The sequence below is a fragment of the Coturnix japonica genome, chromosome 2 (assembly GCF_054131305.1).
Source record: "Coturnix japonica strain WE chromosome 2, WE-NBRP24, whole genome shotgun sequence".
NCBI classification, from domain to species: Eukaryota; Metazoa; Chordata; class Aves; order Galliformes; family Phasianidae; genus Coturnix; species Coturnix japonica.
In genome coordinates this window covers 86,514,406-86,532,422 of record NC_140664.1, presented here as the reverse complement: position 1 = coordinate 86,532,422, position 18,017 = coordinate 86,514,406, and the positions used below count along the sequence as shown (strand labels likewise).

The 18,017-nt window shown below is 37.7% G+C and overlaps 1 protein-coding gene across 25 annotated transcripts in view; it reads right to left on the bottom strand.

The window, feature by feature from the left end:
- Positions 1-18,017, bottom strand: part of CTNND2 (catenin delta 2) — a 587,225-nt gene that overhangs the window by 124,852 nt on the left and 444,356 nt on the right. For all 25 annotated transcript variants that reach the window (XM_085537861.1, XM_085537872.1, XM_085537859.1 and 22 more), the window contains one exon: positions 5,426-5,639. In XM_085537861.1, the coding sequence (XP_085393987.1) occupies positions 5,426-5,639 (214 nt within the window). The remainder of the gene's footprint in view (positions 1-5,425; positions 5,640-18,017) is intronic.

Below are 18,017 nucleotides of genomic sequence, written 5' to 3'. Positions count from 1 at the left end.
TTCAGATCAAGATAAATAGCAACAGGGCTCCAAATAGTTTCTACCTCTAAAAGTTATGTTTACATCACAATAAAAAGTCACATCTGTGTTTACACACTCCAGTAACTGAGCTAATGTCAAGGGCACTTTTTCAGAGAGTTATTGAATTGATAAATTGCTTTAAAATCCTTGTATAAAATAATTCCTCCCGCCCCAATATTATCTTGTAAATGTTATTTACAATATATGAAACTGAAGATCCAATTAACAACTTCACAAAAAAAACCCAAAAACGACTACTGTCATGCTATTTTGACTCTGGGAACCCCCAGTAGATGAACTGCCATTGTACCAGAAAGCTAAATTATCTAACGAATGGTCCAGGATTATCTAAACAGAAAAAAATCCCAATCTGTCTTCCATCGAATTCAGCCAAAAGGTTCGTTTAAATAGACTACTCCCTTACACTTGCTTTACACATCATTGCAGGCTCATTAACTTGCTATTGCACTAATTAGCAAAGATACATGAGAGTCAGAGGGACCCTTTGGAACTTCCTGACCAACATGCCAATGATTTATGTACCTACTTATAAGTGATATGAACTCACATATATAAGCAGGACAACATAGAGGTGCTTTCAGCAACACTACCGGACTACCAGTAAGTTTATAAAATATACTGTAATAAATACCTGGTAAATTGTAAAAATGCCACAAAAACAGTGACGTAATAATATTGCGTAAGATGAAGCATAACTAAAGAGAAATCAAGCTTAAAATTGTAACTAGGCCACAGCTGAAAGTATAGACAACATAGATATGTAATAGAAACCACAATCCATTAAGTCAATGAAAAATATAGAATGTTTTTTTGATTCAATATAAATGTGAATGAAATATACTGAGACTACATACATCTCTCTATACAGTATATATGTGTAGCATTATACAGTTCATGCTTTTTAAATGTTGAGGGTTAAAACCATTATCTTTATAATTCATATGTTTTCAGTAGACAGTAGTTCGATCTTTGACATCTTGATGTCAACCAAAATAAGCATCAGGCAAGTTTTCAAAATAGTAAAAAATAATTTCCCTGTAATTATTTAAAGCTTTATTTCTTTATCACCATGTGCTTTCTAAAAGTGTCTCATCTACTTTGATCTTTCAATTAAATATAGTATATACAGCTTGAAAAACAGTACAGTCATAGAATGGTAGCTTGAATCTATCAACTGCCGCTTTATCCCACCTTATCCAAAACGAATCAACAGGATTGATTTTGCTAGCACATCTTACCTTTCTATGCTTTTGTTATTATTATTATTTTTTTCCCCCAATAATAAATTAAATAAAAAGGATGCTAAAATAGAAATTTGTGGAAGGGTTCATAATTAACTGTAACTCAGGAAAGCTGAGTCACGATCAGCTACACATTTTCATTAATAACAAGTGAAAACATTTTTCCACCATTGGCAGAATCTGTTGTAATTATGCACTACGTTCTCTTTTATGTGTATTTGTTAGAAAAGTGTTAGCATTTAATTATTCTAAAATAAAAGGCTTCCATTAACAGGAGCTATTGTGGAAAATAGTAACACAGGGCTGAAAAAATAATCAAATTAGTTGTGGTGTATTCAGATTACATGGAACTCTTTTCATTTACAGATCTACAGGAAACAAGGTGGTATAATTCAGATTCTTCTCAGGTCCCTGGAAATTGTCACAGGCTACAATGCAGTCTTATTTCTATCAGAATGTTTCAAATCTACATAACATTTACACAGAATCAAAGAATCACAGAATGGTTTGGGTTGGAAGGGTCCTTTAAGATCCCTTCGTTCCAGGCCCCTGCTATAGGCAGGTGCACATCCCTCTTGACCAGGTAGCTCACAGACCTATCCAGCCTGGCCTTGAATGCTTCCAGGGAGGGGGCATCCACAGCCTCACTGGGCAACCTGTTCCAGGGTCTTACCACCCTCACAGTAAAGAATTTCGTCCAAATATCTAATCTAAGTCTACCTCTTCCAGTTTAAAGCAATTTTCCCATGTCCTGTTGCTATATGCCCTTACAAGAAGTCCCTTTCCAGCTTTTCTGAAGAGCCCCAGGTCTCTCAGCCTGGTCTCATAGGGCAGATGCTCCAGCCCTCTGATCATCTTCGTGGCCCTCCTCTGGACCCACTCTAAGAATTCCATGTCCTCCTTGTGTTGGGGGCTCCCAAGCTGGTCACAGTATTCTAGGTGGGGTCTCACAAGAGCACAGTAAAGGCGCAGAGAATCACCACACCTGACCTGCTGGTCGTGCTCGTCTTGATGCAACCCAGGATACGGTTGGCCTGCAAGTGCACACTTCTGGCTCATATTGAGTCTTTTACCAACCAACATCCCCAAATCCTACTCTTCAGGGCTCTCTACCTCAGTTAATTTTCCAGCAAGAAACAGTAACTGTAGAAGAGAAACCTTTCAATATTTCCAGAAATATTTAATGGGCATTAATGCTACTTAATTTTATAGCAGCTAGGCACCACACTTTTCTCACAGATTCAGCCTAGGAGCTGAAGAAAAAGGAAGAAAATATTCATTGTACTAAAGGCAATGTTGAAAAGGAAGGAGCTACTATGATAGAAAGCTGGTGTGCAGGTCTTAAGTAGCCTTCCAAAACCAGTCTTGAGATAGCTGGAAACTGAAAGTCTAAGCTCCTCAGAGAGAAGGAACAACAAGGAAGAAAATGTGCATATTGGATGGAAGAACTAATATCATAACTGTCACCTTGGCGGGCATGTGCTTCACGGTACTTGAAGCAGGCAGTGAATGCTTCACTACTATTTAGATAAATTGAGCTGCTAAAAACATTTTCTGCCCATATTTTTTTCCTCACAGCTAAGTGCCTACTCAAAATGATTCACACCTTCATCTTGCTGGATTTCTGGACAGGTCATTTAGACTTGATAGGCTCAGTTCCCCATCTGTAAAGCTGAGATAATGACACTTCTCCACCCAAGAGGAGCATACTGAGGACAAATGTGTGAGGAATATTCAGAGGCTGTGGTGACAGAGTGAGTTCACATGAATCCTTAAGGCAGGAACTTTGCATTCTCTCTGGAACTAACAAACAAAACCAGCTTTTATGTAGACAGGATGCAGAATGAACATGGGCTTGAAAGGCTCAAGGTATTATGTTTACTACTAAAACACACATTTGCTATTATTTTCTCTGTACTTCCTTCAGGCTATGGTGGCACTACTGAAATAATTATCCTCCTGCCACCTCAACTCAAGAAAGCTGACAGGAAGTGGGAGAAATTTTGCTTTTCTTTTCTGCCCACTACCAAGTTAAATATTTCTTATTCCTGAGGCGGTTGCTGCAGACTCACCCTTACTTTCCCAGTAAGAACAGAGGTGAGGAGTTTAACTGGGGTAGCAGTCACACTACCAGGCTCATCAAAAAAGAACTGATGAAGATGCACAAATTCCAACTCGTTTTTAAAGAGGCATGAGATGAGAGGTGCAGCTATGAACACTGCTTTGGAAAGGAGTTTTACAAAGCTATCACCATCAAAATTTCATTTTCAAAGCCAGTGCTAGCAATCTGCATTCCAAAAGGCACAAAGCCAGCCAGCACAAGCAACAGCCTGCTGGGATGTATTGTCTATTGAGAAGTAAAACAACACAAACAAAAAAGAAACTCCACAAAACACACAAGTGGGCCCTCGTGAGCTAGCAGGTTTGATTCCATTCCTTGAAGTCATCTCATCATGCACTCCTTTCACAGAGTCCAGCATTCCTACTACCAACCATCTCCCTTAGCTGCATCTATCTGTATTCAGGTTGGTTCTTAACACTGATAGTACCTAAACTGCTTGGAAGTAGCAATTTAAAGGCATTCAGGAATTCATCAGTTCAGTGAGTTGGAATTCAGGAAAATTCACTAACATATTGTGCAATGGAAGGAATGTAAACTGTAGCCTGTTATCTCTCTTTAAATGACCTATAGCATAATGTATAGTTTACAGCATGGAAGCTGCCACTGAAACAAACCACTGAAGTGTACCACTGATGTTCATTAAGTATTTGCCACTTATTACTCAGAACAAAAAAGCAGAATATTCCCTGGAGCTGGGGCAGAGACAGTATAACAAGATTCTACTAAGTATGTTGAATCTGAAGTAGTGGTTACACTTTATTAGATCTGCCAGTAATTCTGTCACTCTGCAGAAGACTACATCAGAGCATGTGTATCCCAGCATCTCGGCATTATTAATCCTTCCTAACAAGTGTGAGGTGATAGGTGATGTAACTAAGAAACAAAATCAAACACTGCACTCTCCATTTAATAAACACAGTGGAGCTTGTTTAGATACCCTCAAGAAAGGAATCTGGAGTCAACCAATGGATGGCAATCTTATCAATGTGGGCCTGACCCACCAGGTTAAGTAATTTCTGCAGAAGCACGGATGATAGTGTGTACTTTGACAATACTATGACAAAGATGAGAACTTTTCCCACTTATTACAGAAGGAAAATCATAATGAAAATTCAGGCACTGTAAAATAAGATAATGAAAAGATCATAAGATTTTGTAACTTGTAGCATTAAACTAATTACCACATTGATGTTAGCAATCAAATAGAATGGAATCACTACATGAAAAAAATCAAAGAAAGCCATCTATCTTTTGTTTTGCATTTTAATTAGGGTGGCTTATGAGAAAGGAATCTCCAAATGTTTCTGACTGGTACTGTTTAAGAGCATTTTTGAAAAAATAAACTTAAATTTCATTAGAGAAAAACCCTGGACAGTCTTAGAAAGGATGGACTTTATCAAGAAAAGAAATAGACTTCACCACTACCTTCTTCCCCTTTATCTAACATACATCACATGTAATGCTATCAAATTTTGGAACAAAAAGCTTCAGAAAAGAATACAATCCATCTCTCCAGCATGTTTTTCCATTTTCCTATCAAAGCTATAAGAAAATTAAACAACAACAACAAAAAAAACCCCCACATTATTTTCACTGTACAAGATACACAGGAAGCGAGTAACAGCTTCTAAGAGCATTCAGTAAATGCTGGCTTCTACATCCACAGCCGTGCATGAGACATGATGTGGAGCAGAGTACAGCTGATGGTAGCATTCTGCCCCCAAAAATCACAGCTGTGCATGGAGTACATCTCCTGTAAGGGCATTAGTGGCTAAGCAAGAACAAAATAAGCAGGAAGTCTATCAGAAAGCCATGCCCACTCCAGTACATAGACAGCATAATATAAAACAAAGCTTGTTATATACTTCATACATCCAGAAGGCTTGAAAGTATTTTGTTACTGTGAGGAAGACAGTAATAAAAATTAAGAACAAAGTTAATGATAGAGGTACTGACACACATCATGGAACTGTGTTTGTCTACATAGAACTTCCACAAAATATAAGGGAAAGATTCAAACCTGTGACAAGTTCTCTGATTTCCAAATCTGTAGTCTTGCGGAGTAACCGTACTAATGCTGGAATACCACCACAGTTTTTCAGAGCTATTTTGTTGTCGTCATTTGCTTTCCCATACACCAAATTTCTCAAAGCTCCACAGGCACTACGGTGGACTTCTGTCATCCGATGGTCCAATAGGTCCACCAGTAATTGTATTCCGCCTTGTCTTCTTATCTGAAACAGGCCAAAATGATAACCATCACATTAGGAAATAAAAACTGGTAGCATATGTGTTACCTAGTTTAATTAAGCTCTGGCTTATGCAAGGTACTCTCCAGTAAAGGTATGCTGGCAGCCTCACAAAGCTGCTACGTTACACCTGTTTGAATTCTCGTATTACTATTTTTTGTGGCAACATGACCATACAGTGACAAAACTTCTGTAAAAGCAGCCAAACATTAGCCAGAAGTGCTGCCTCTGCAAGATTTCTCAAGGTTCTGCAAGTTTGGCTTGACAAGGGTTTCTCCTGCACTGGAGAAACGTGCGGGTCATAATGCATCGTAAGATAGAGATCATAAGCACTGTAGGAAAAGAGCATGAGATTACTGTGCATGAAAAAAAAAAGAAAAAAAAAAAGACAGCAAAAACTTTACTGAATAAAGTTACTTTTGCATTTAATGCAGAATGTGAGAAGCTACTACAGCACCTGTGACAGTATTTTAACATCAAAATTGGGAACAAAAAGTATTGCAAGTGAAGTTAAAAGGCAAAGAGGAGGAAGTCTGCAGAAATATAAAGAAAGGTATGATAGAAAAATCAAGGGAATTCTGTTCTATTAATTTAGAGAGGGGGACCATGAGGTGATTTAAGATAAAAAGTCTTAGTCATTCCTAAGCTGGCCTACATAGCAAGGTTTGAACATACTATCTTATATAAACTATCATTCTATCATCAAGAGAAACAAAAGTAATTGAGTTAAACACTCAAGTATGTCAAGAATATCAAGAACAGCTTATTTCAACATATTTTGCAACAAATCCAGCTTGCGGGTACTCTGGCATTACTTGCTCTAAAAAACAGTAAACAGACTTGAGACTAATTATGAAACACAAGACTGATACATAACTAATATGCAAGGAGTACATTGTTTTAATGTCAAGTAAGCTATACAACCATCTCTGTCAAAAGCTTTCTCCCTAATTGCATTGCTGGTGAAAGCTCAAAGCAAGCCAGAAACTTAACTGGCCATTTTACCACCTCTAGAAATATTGTGACTGAGACATTAGAAAGGAGGTGGCTATAGGGTACTTTCAAAACTGCAGGAAAGGGGAAGATTTTCAGAATCAAAGTTTATGATGACAACTTTGTGCTGTTGTTCTTCCTTGTGCAAGTGTTCTTGAGGCTGTCTGTGGAAGTGAGGTGTGAGAGAAGAAAAAGGCTAAACAAGCCACATTCACATGTGTTAAGAATTCATGCTACATATACTAACTTCAAAATATTTAAGTTTAAGTGATGTATATTACTTCTGTAACAAGTAATAGAAAGACCTGGTAATGGAGCAATTTCATAGCTAATAAGCACATACACAGAGATGTTACTGTATTAAATCATTATAATGATAATGATTATATTTACAATATGGCTTTGGGCTAGCTACCAAAGTAACAGCTACTGTTCAAAGATGAACTAAACTGCATTCCGTTAAGAAGTACTTATCAAGTCCAACCTTCCGAGCAGTGTGCCGGTCACTTGGAAGGCTACAGTGGCCTGCACCACATGGAAGTGCAGATCTGATCTGCCTGTGCTTCTATTGCTCAGAGAAATGCTGACGTCCTCCAGTTCAGAAACCAGAAAAAGATATCAAAGAGAAAATGTGCCGCAGATGAAAACTTCACCAATGTGAACAGGATGATTTGCAATTGCATTGTTTGTTATGTTCTAAGCCAGGAATAATTAACCAGGTTTATCTGGGAGGAGTTAGGAGGTGGTAATGGTGGGAGGAGTGGAGTGTTTGCTTGTTTTAAAATCTAGCACCATTTAATCTGTGGTCTGAAATACATTTGCTTCCCCTCCTTTACCAGATAATCAAAATCAAGTATACCGCATGAAAAGTCACCTACATGCCAAAATAGATGACATTTCAAGATACTAGAAACAAAAATTTATGCTTCAGTTCTGCAAAAGGTGAATCAACCATGGAGCTTCACACTTCTATCACAGAAATGATACAAGATCTGATGGGAAACAGAATGCAGTTAAAAAATACACAGGTTGTTCTGGTATCATGAGTAATATCAGGAATGACAGAATACAAACATGCTTGCTGACCTTTGTGCTTTATATATTTAAAACACAATATGCTGAATGTTTTAATTGCTTCAATGGCAAAAATAAAAAATATGAATGATGAGAGGAATGAGAAAAAAAAAATAAAAAAAAATGAACAATGCAATAAAAATCCTTTTGTGTGCTACAAAGCATCCAAAGCAGAAAAGGGCTCTGCCAGTGCTCCAAGGCAAGCTGTGCCTATACAGTTTTCCCCACACACCAGAGCCTGGCCTTGCCCTGCTCCCAAGGTGCTTGCTACGTTTCATCCACTCTCCAGACCACAACTATACAATGCTCCTCATTTTTCATCTCCTAGTGACCAGTTGAGTGACATCTCAGGCTCCTTCAGAGTTACTGCTGTGGGTGCTGTCATTTGACACGTTTTCCCATCCTCTGCTCCTTTCTAGGTGAAAATGTCTGCTCCTGTCAGTTAGGAGGTATTTTTTGAGCTGTACTGTCTCTTTTCAGTTGTGGCAACTCACAGCTCAGTAATGTTCAGCACCTAGGAATATAAAGTTGTAAGCGGACTAAAGTCATTCAAAGATACTGTCTTGAAAGCAAGGATATTAAATATTCATCTAACAAGCATCTCCATCATTTAAAAATACAAACAGTACAACAAAAATGGAACCGATGTTACGTAACACTTTACCTAACTGACAAATTTTCTTAAATTCTACTGAAGAAAGAACCTATTAATACATTGGAAAGATAAGTATTATTTTGCCAGCTTCTTTTGAATTTCCAGATTCTCATCCTTGGCAATGTAGCTTTTGTCACATATACAGCAATGCAGCTAATTCTTCAGAACTGGGACCTCAGTTACCAATGCTTTTCTCTACCTGGGCTACTGCGTTGCTTTTTTTTTTTGCTTTTCCAATAGCTGATTGCTCCCTAGAAGTCCCACCATGCCTTTGTATTTCCATCACCTATTAAGTAGCTAATTAATGCTGTATTCTTCAGCAGGTTGAACTATGTCTCACAAACTGTGAGATGGCAATGACTGCTAACCGAACCTATTCACATTTGTGGAAACTGAGGCAAAGAAAATGAAATTATTTCAATTTTTTTACAGAGTTACAGCTGCAGTCTGGAGAAGAATTCTGACCTACTGAGTTTCTTGTGGCAAATTCCAAGTGGAGGGAAGTTGCCATGGCTCAAATGAGCTCAACAGAGCTACTGCCAAATGTCTTTGCCAAGAACACTCAAATGGGTGGACAAGCAGCAATTACATCAGTGGGACATCAAATCCCATTCCCCTAAAGGACTTTGGGTAGATTTTTGTGTCTCTCTCCCATGTTTCTGTGGAGAGAATCATTCCTAATGTAGTACCTATTGACACGTTAGTAGCTACTGCTGTGCTGCATCTATAAGAAAAATAAAACAGAATACAACAGTGCCTGCTTGCCTGCTGTGACCAAATAATCAGCATACTACCAAGTTATCAGAGAATACAGAACTGTTCTCACACAGCTTAACTTCAAAGCAGTCAGTAGTGAAGTCAAAAGAATTACTCTCTCATGTTCTGCAGCACAACTGAGTTCAGCCATACATATCATAAAGATCATTCTCCCTTGAATATATTGTCCCCTTTTCACCCTGTCAAGATCAGACAAGAAGCAATAAAAACGTTGGGTGAATCTCTGTTACAGTATTTCTGAAATGCCTCTTCTAATTCAAGCATACCTAGTTTCTGAATGCAGTTCCCTTTTTTCTCCTTACGAATATTTTCTGTATTACTTCAGAAGATGATGGTAGATAGTTGTTAATAAATATAACGGGTTGCATTCTTTGTTCATGGCATGACAGAGTGTATGACAGCTCCCAGCAGAGACCAGAAATCTCATCATCCATGAGTCTGAATTGATTCTGCTTTCCTAATGACCACTCATTGTAAATCCACACTGATCAAAACAAAATTGGAAAGAATGGAGCTACCATAAAATTAATGTTAATGTTTGCTGATCAGAAGCACTTGATCAGGTCAGGTCAAGTCACACTGTGCCAGCACTCAGACCCACAGAAGAAGAAAAGATGCCAGACTTTCTGATTCACATGCAGATCTGTCTTATTAATGTCAGCATGATACACCAGTTGTCTTCTCTGGCCTCACACAGAGTTTGTTTTACCAACACATCTGAGAGCATATTTGTATCCACACTATGCAGATGCAAGTTGAATTTGGCCTTGAGATGTGGTAGATACCCCACCCCTGAATACTTTCAAGGTAAGGCTTGATCAGGCCCTGAGCAACCTGATCTAGCTCTGGTGTCCCTGTTCATTGTAGGGGAGTTGGACTAGATGGCCTTTGGAAGTCCCTTCCAACTCTAAGGATCCTATGATTGTATGATTCAATGTGTTCAGACCTTTGCTAAAGTAGTGAAGTTACCTATGTTCATAAGTAGGAAAACCTGGATGTCTCAAGTAAAGAGTTTTTGAGAAATGTAATTTATAAGTTTCAAGCCTGACTGTTAATCAGTGGATGTTGCTTCAGAGGTCAAGAAGCCACTAACAGTTCAGAGTGTTCTTTACCACAACAAATTTTCCATGATAGTGGACTGTTAGTTATTTAATCTACCAGAAGATACATGTGACCAGCCTGAAGCATATGCACTAGTAAAAACAAGTCAGTGATACATTGATGATATGGCTGAATCAATACAGATTCCCTTGATGACTGCATGATTTTAGCCTATAAGTTACTTGACAGATTGCTTTCCAAATTTGATACATAAGATTACATTTTCAGCCTTATATCACATTCACTGAAAGACATAAACAAGAAAAATCTTCAGTTGGCTCCTTAACCTAATTTAATGGAGAGGTGTCCATCTTATGCAATGCCATAACTTGTCCTGCTCCATTTACAAGCAGCAGGCGGATTCAGTCCTGATAACTCCAAACACCACTAATACCAATTCCCCAGTCAGGTATTGCATTCAAGTAGTCCTAAAGGATATACTAGAGTTAGTGGATGAAACAAAGAGCTACATTCAAAAAATATCCAGAGATGTCCTCCTGAGAGTGTTGGTTCCCTTTGGGAAAGATGACCGCATCTACAGCTCACAGCATCCTCTTCCTGCTCTTCTTTACGCTGGTTAAATATTGCCTTTATTCTTTTTGAGTCTACTCTGGGTCAAAGAATATTTCCTAAATGGCTATAACTGACAGCAGGACAATTTATGAACATCTATGGGAAAGGAAAAGTATTGTAGGATATTTGCAGCCTTCTTAATTTCCTAGTTGTTATTATTATTATTGTTATTATTATTATTATTATTATTATTATTATTATTATTATTATTATTATTATTATTATTATTATTGTGATAAATACATGCCAAATCTTGTACAAATCATAACATAGCTTGAAAATGAATTATTGTCAGGTGTAAGCTGTAACAGTATTATAGTCCGTGACCTTAATTGACAAAACATGCTACCTGTCACTGATTCGGCACAGAATCCATGCTGCTCCTCCAGGCTCTCTATTTAAAGTCTAACAATTGAATGTGAAAGCTCTACTGGCTTGCTTCCCCAGGGAAAGGGAAGGTCTTCCCTAAAAGTGAAGATAATCAAGACTGTCAGCTTGAGCAGAATGCATGCTTTTATAGGTGAGTCATCTTTCCTCATATCAAGGCAACAGAACACCAGGCCTTGAATCTGGCTGTTGATTATGGCGCTACAACAGCAGAAGCAAATCCAAAGAAAATAGGTGTTAGATGTTTTCAGTATTACTATAGCTTTGAACTCCAATGAATGCTGAAATAAAAACTGTTCTATTCTTGTCAACAGTAAAACAAAACAAAACAACAAAGAAACAAAAACTTCAGATTTTAACCAGTTTAGCCAAAAAACTGTTAGAAAAAGAAGCATTCCAACACAGCCTAAAAATATTGCCATGGTAGAAATCAAAACACCTTTTCTTTTCTGTTTATACTCAGCGAGTGGGTATCTGAGATACTGTTCACGTTTACCAGTAAATATAACTGGAACTGTACTGAATTCTGTCTGCCATGCCTCACAAAGCAATATATAATGGAAAGAGGGGTGGATTAAGAATAAGTGACAAAAATTATAGACTAACAGAGCAATAAAGTGTGTTTGTAATATATTACAATCTCTTTTTCCCAACAAGATCTTAAGTGTTCGGCCATTAACAGCTTCACAGTCATAATGCAAAGATGAATTCATGGCTAAATTTCAGCATTTTTCTTAACAATCTGATTAACTCTTCATCCAAGGGAGGTGGAAGAAATCTAACATGCCTTTTTATATACATCACAGATATCAATCATCCACTTAACTGACATAACACAATGCATCATCTGCTGCTTACTCAGTGACATTTCCACTATTAAGAAAGCATATTTCAATATATCAAAATGTAACTGTTTAAATATGCAAAATTATTTGCAATGCGACTGTGTGCATGCAACAATTAACATACAATTGACTGTTAGCACAAGCAATGGTACATATACAATAGATCCCAAATTAAAAATGAAGTTAATTTAAGACTGGTTCTTGAAGTAATAATTTGTTTAAATGTACATAGATGCTGGAAGTGGCTTTCTAGATAGAAAAATAACTACTTATGATTTCACACACAAATGGATTGCCAGCAATTCTGTTCCATGGATGCAAGAATGCAGAATCAAATGCCATGAGCATTTTTAAGCAATGACTGGCAGCACAGTCCTTGGGACATTCCTCAGCTACAAGCAGTTTAGGAAATTGGTGCTTCCTTTCAGACCAGTCTAAGAAGCCAATCCTTGCACAGCAGCTTGACCAACCCACAAAAATATTACAGACCTAGATTTTCCCACTCCAATAGCTATTTCCATTATGTTTCTTTGCCCTTTTTATACTATTAGAACAACTTTCATATACAAAAAAACACTTAAATGTGTGGTGTTGGAAGGCAGGCAGCCTCATTGCTAATTAGTGCCAGGACTCCTCAGAAGGGTGATTTGTAAAAATTAATGGGTTTGAATGAAATAAAAATTTCCAAAGCAAGATAAAGGAATGGTATTTAGGACAATAATTCTCTTATGAGAAAATACCAGTTTAAACTTTAATTTCTCTCCACTATTTCTTCTAAAAAGCCTATGAAGCAGCAGGCAGACAATACAAAATCCTTACATTGCAAACACATATGAGATTTATTACAGACCAATTTACCTGTAACATCATAGAACAATTTAGTCTCATTAGCAAAGTAATTTGCTACAAGTTTTAAGAAGTGCTGAGCAATTTCATCCTAAAATAAAGTGGAATGTTATGCAAATTGCTGCATTAGCTCAGAAGTCTAATTTGTTTAAGGAACCTAAATCAGGGTTTGGATCTTGGTCCCATTTAAGAACAGTTTTGCAGAACTGCCATTAAGGACTTGTTTGATCAAATACCGAGGTGACATAAAGCTACGATCGAATGGGCATAATTTAAATACATTGAACCACTAGAACATAGACGGTTCTGCTTTAAGTCAAATAAGAATTGTTCTCCACATTCTAAATTGCAGCACCTTGAAAAGGAAGGGTATTTCTTTTCTGTGCCTGAAGAAAACTTGCACTTATTTGGAGGAATGGTTATGTGATACATGAGGACTCAAAAGCAGGGTCAACACTAAGCTTTCCACCTGGGAGTGGATACTCCACACTGGTTACTCTGAATGTAATGCCTACTATTTACTTCTATGGAAACTACAACAAAGAGCACAAGAACCCCATTTAATAGAGTGAATTATCAGCTACAAAACACAGTTTTTCAATACATCAACCACTATTAGCTGTGCACTTTCGCCAGCTATGAACAAGAGCCTGCATGCCGCACTAGTAAAAATCTGCACCCGTGGAGGTGACCCACTGCTGCTGTCATCACTGCTGAAATGCACCACCCACCGTGGCACTGTGCTCACACCCATTAATGGTCTCCATGAATGTTCAGCAAGCATCAATGGATGTCATTTTTTTTTTCTACATGGAGGAATTCAGTGACACACCTTTGCTCCAACTGCACTCCCATGCCAGATGCCATTCTGTCAGACTGTCCCTCTGCTGCCATCTGTCACACGGCAATAAAATGGAATGGAATATTAGCGGGAAGGTTCAACCTCTACTGCCATACCAGCCCTGGTATTTCTGTTACGAAGCATACATTTGTTTATCCCTGTGTCCCTTCAGGGATTGCAAATTCTGCAATCCATGTGTGGGGTTAACAAAGACTGAAAAACATGTTCCAACAGAAGGAGACTCAAAATCTTGTTCTAAAATTGCCCTGAGATGGTATGAATAAACATGCTGCTCAGTCAGTAAGCCTTAATGTATTCTGTGCTGTGATGCAGTTTGTTTTTCACCCTCAGTAGGAAAGCTGTGCCTATTATAAATCATGGTTTTAGCAAGATTTAATTTTCACAACTAAGAAAAATCTATGGCTAGGCACAAGTTAAGTATAGTAATGTAGTTTACCCTGCTATTCATAAAACCAAATAATTTGTACGCCTACACAAGCATCCTATTCTAAAACTAAACATCAAGCATTAATGGGATCATTCAAATAACTCTCCAAACTGCAGGCACAGATCTGGCCTAACGTGCTTATCTGAATGCAAAGGTATAAGAAATATGATTTTCACGTCTCCTCTCAAAAACAGCATCTCCTAAAAGAAACAGATCCATAGTGACTTGCATTAAACAAGTTTCTCAGCTTTTGAGTCACTGGGGGTGTGATTCAAACACACGCATATTAGAAATGATATGTACAACTGAATGCCTCCAGAAGGTACTGTAATTAATTGCTTTATATTTGTGGACTCTCCTTTTTAAAACAGCCAAGAAAGGCACAGTATTAAAGAAGGTTCATCAGTGTGCATTCCACAGATAATACAAAAGCAGTATCAATTTAGGATGCATAAGTCATAGGCATTACTCAAGCAGTGATCTAGCACTGTCTGAAGTTAAGTGAAAAAATGAGGATTAATGACAAGGGTTTGGATCATTTACTCTCTAGTATTAGAAAGGAATTAAGAATCTTTTTGAGTATGAATGATTACATTTATTCTCGGGTAGAAAATATCTTCATATAAGCCACACTTAAAAATATCCTATTATTCTTACGATCAAATTCCTAGTGAAGATAAACAAGATAATTCACACTTTTCTTTACATAAAAGCGTAAGCTCTTTAGACAAAAGCAGTACGTCAGTAGTTCAGACATTCTAAAAAATAGGACGTGGCAATTAACTGTGTTCAGTTAAGCATATTACTAGTGAGATCTATTCAACGTAAACACAAATATGATCGAAGAACAGTGGTCACAGATAAGACCACAGATAATTCCTTTGTGTGCATGTGTATGATTTAAGCCCAAACAATGTTATCTGACATTTCAAATTCAACTGGAAATTCAAAAAGACACTTTGATTCATGCTGCAGCTATCCCAGACAGTTTGCTTCACAGAACAAACAACAAACCATTTCTTCTAGGATTAAAAATGTATTTACGATTTATTCAATCAGGTACCATACTGCTACCTGATGGCTTCTGCTCCCAAGACTTCCTTTATTGCAACCTAAACAAGAAGCATTATCTTCTTTTAAATGATACACACTCCTCCAAAGAGTCTCTCAGTCACATGAAAATTTTCTGTCAGATAAAGTGGGAGGCAGCAACTGTCCTGAGCTAATTAACTTATTCTCACAACATGTCTCCTTGGTATGTACTCCTGATGTGTAGGAACTTGGACAAGTAAAATTGACTTATTTGTATAAGGACGCAAAGAAAAGCTGCACTACACACTCTTTCTTCCATTTCCCAATTAATGTTAGTATCGTAAGCAGAAGAAAAGTCAACACAAGCACATATGTCTGCCTCATGTATTATGGATTTTGTAACACCCACGGTTCAATATGCAGTACTATATATACACACATACATGCACACATACACACTTATACTGTTTTTTTCTTTTGTCTTTGTCAGGTTCTTTTTTCCTTCTCTGACCACAGCTTTCTTCTAACACCCTGTACACACAGTGCTGGGCATTTCTTTCACTTATAGAAGGACCTATCTCCATGTCTTTGCTGTGATGGCTTTGGAAAGAAGTTTGTGAGTTGTAGCAATTTCTCAGTTGCTTCTGGAGTCTTGGATAGAAGAACAGCAAAGAAGTAGCTTCAAAGCAAAAACCAACTCCAAAACTATAATACTTTTAATGTGGCACACATATTACATCCCTTTCTTTAGGGCCTTGCTTGGCTAAGCACATACCAGTGATACATCCAGGGATGTACCCAGACCTATCAGTGCTTGTGACACAGACAGGCGGCATTTCCCACCTGTTCTTCAACAGCTACAGGGGCAGCAATAGCTCAGACTTAAGGGCCTGATTTGGACCTGTTTTGTCATTTATTGTTATGTGTGAATTATTTCTTTTTATATATTAAATGATCTTTAGAGTTGGTACTACAATTAATTTTTATACAGTTGAGTATGCAGGAACAAACTGCATTTCTTTGTGAAACTAGGGAAGTTATTAAGCTCCAAATAATTTTTCAAACCACAGCTCACAGATCTAACGCATTTCCTTATCTGCCTGAACCAAGGTCTGTACAAGATAACACCAATAGTAAAAATGTCAGCCTTTTATCAGTCAAGAGGTACTTTTATGAGATGAGGAGAGAAGAAGAATCTGGTCCACAATCAGTACAAAATGTACAGCAGTGCTTCAGGCTTCCAAAATGGATAATGTTTATGTCTTATTTACAGTTCTTTTGGTTTGCTTTTATTTATTATACGGCACAAGTCAAACCCTTCTCTGAGTTATACCAACGTAAATCTATAAAAGCAGGCCTTACCCCAGTATCACTGCTCTAAGTTTACATCTGGACTGCCTGAAGGAATCACTGGTTCCAGTGCCTTCAACGGTTTTTATGCAGTGGCCAGGTAGGTAAGTAAACATTTTAGCTTTAGAGCCTTTGGTGTCCTTGTGACTCTACAAAACTATGTTTTCTGCTGCAGCTACCCACTAGCTAGGTAGCTAGGTAACAGCCAGCTCTGTAACTCTAAATACATTTTGATGATCATCTGATGGCCTCTACATTAGATGTTTCATTTAGTGTAGCTTTTCTATCAGGACTACCATTCACATTATTGAAATTGTTTTGCTGCCAACCCTTTTACTACAGGTATCTTGAGAAAGCATCAAATTACATATATTGATATTGATCTCCATTATTTTATTTCTATATATAGTCTTACCTTGGCATGATGGATGATGAGAACAGTAATAAAAAAATATGCTCTACAATAGGAAAGTAATCTCCTCCATTCATACACTGGCCTCATAAATCATAGAAGCAATTTCCAGAAGGGCTATGTATAGAAAGAAATCAGACTATACGCTAGGACATCCTACTGCTTTGAAAAGCTGCAGAAATATTCAGCGCCCATTCAAATTGTGGGAGCATGTAATACTTATGCCAAAAGACACTTTCTTTCAACCTTTCCTTTCCTACTGCCTAGTATTTCCAAATACAAAAGGTGCAGCTTGTACAAATGTTTTAATGCGACCAGGACGTTTTTCCCAGGCCAGTAGATAGAAATTCATGAAACAGTGCAATGTTCTTCCTGCACCTGCTGCACTCCATAGGAAGTAGCATGAAGGCATTCATCTTATGGACACAATACTGATTTTTTATTTATTTATTTTTTTTTCTCCCTCTTGTCCTAATGGCATGAAAAGCATTATCACCAGATGTTCACATTTAAATTTTCTGGATAATTGAATTTATTGCCTAAAATTCTCTTATGTACTGTTGCTTATTCAGAGGCAAACTCTGGCTGTGCAGAGCTAAAAAAGACAGAAACCTTTAGCTAGGCTTGGCTCCTGCTGGGCAGACAATGCCAAAGTTAATGTTACACACCCCAGACAAACTGGAGTCCTAGGCAGGTTTCACTCAGGACCTCACTCCCTTCTGCCCCCAAGAAGACTGGTGCCAGGCCTCTAAATGCCAGCAGAAAAAAAGGCTAGAGCAGCATCACAAAGATGCTCACACTCCTGGTAACTGCCAGCTGTAAGCATCAACAGCAGAGCAGAACACTCCAGACAACAACAAACAGCCATTATTCACATGAAATTGTTGCTAATTCATAAAATGACTGTGGCTTGCTTTGGCTCTAAATAGTAGTTGTTGGATACTTAAGAGCATCATAGGAAAATATATCTTAAAGAGGAATCTCTGGGAAAAGTAGGCAATGCTTTGTCCATCTGGTGTTCTCTGTAGA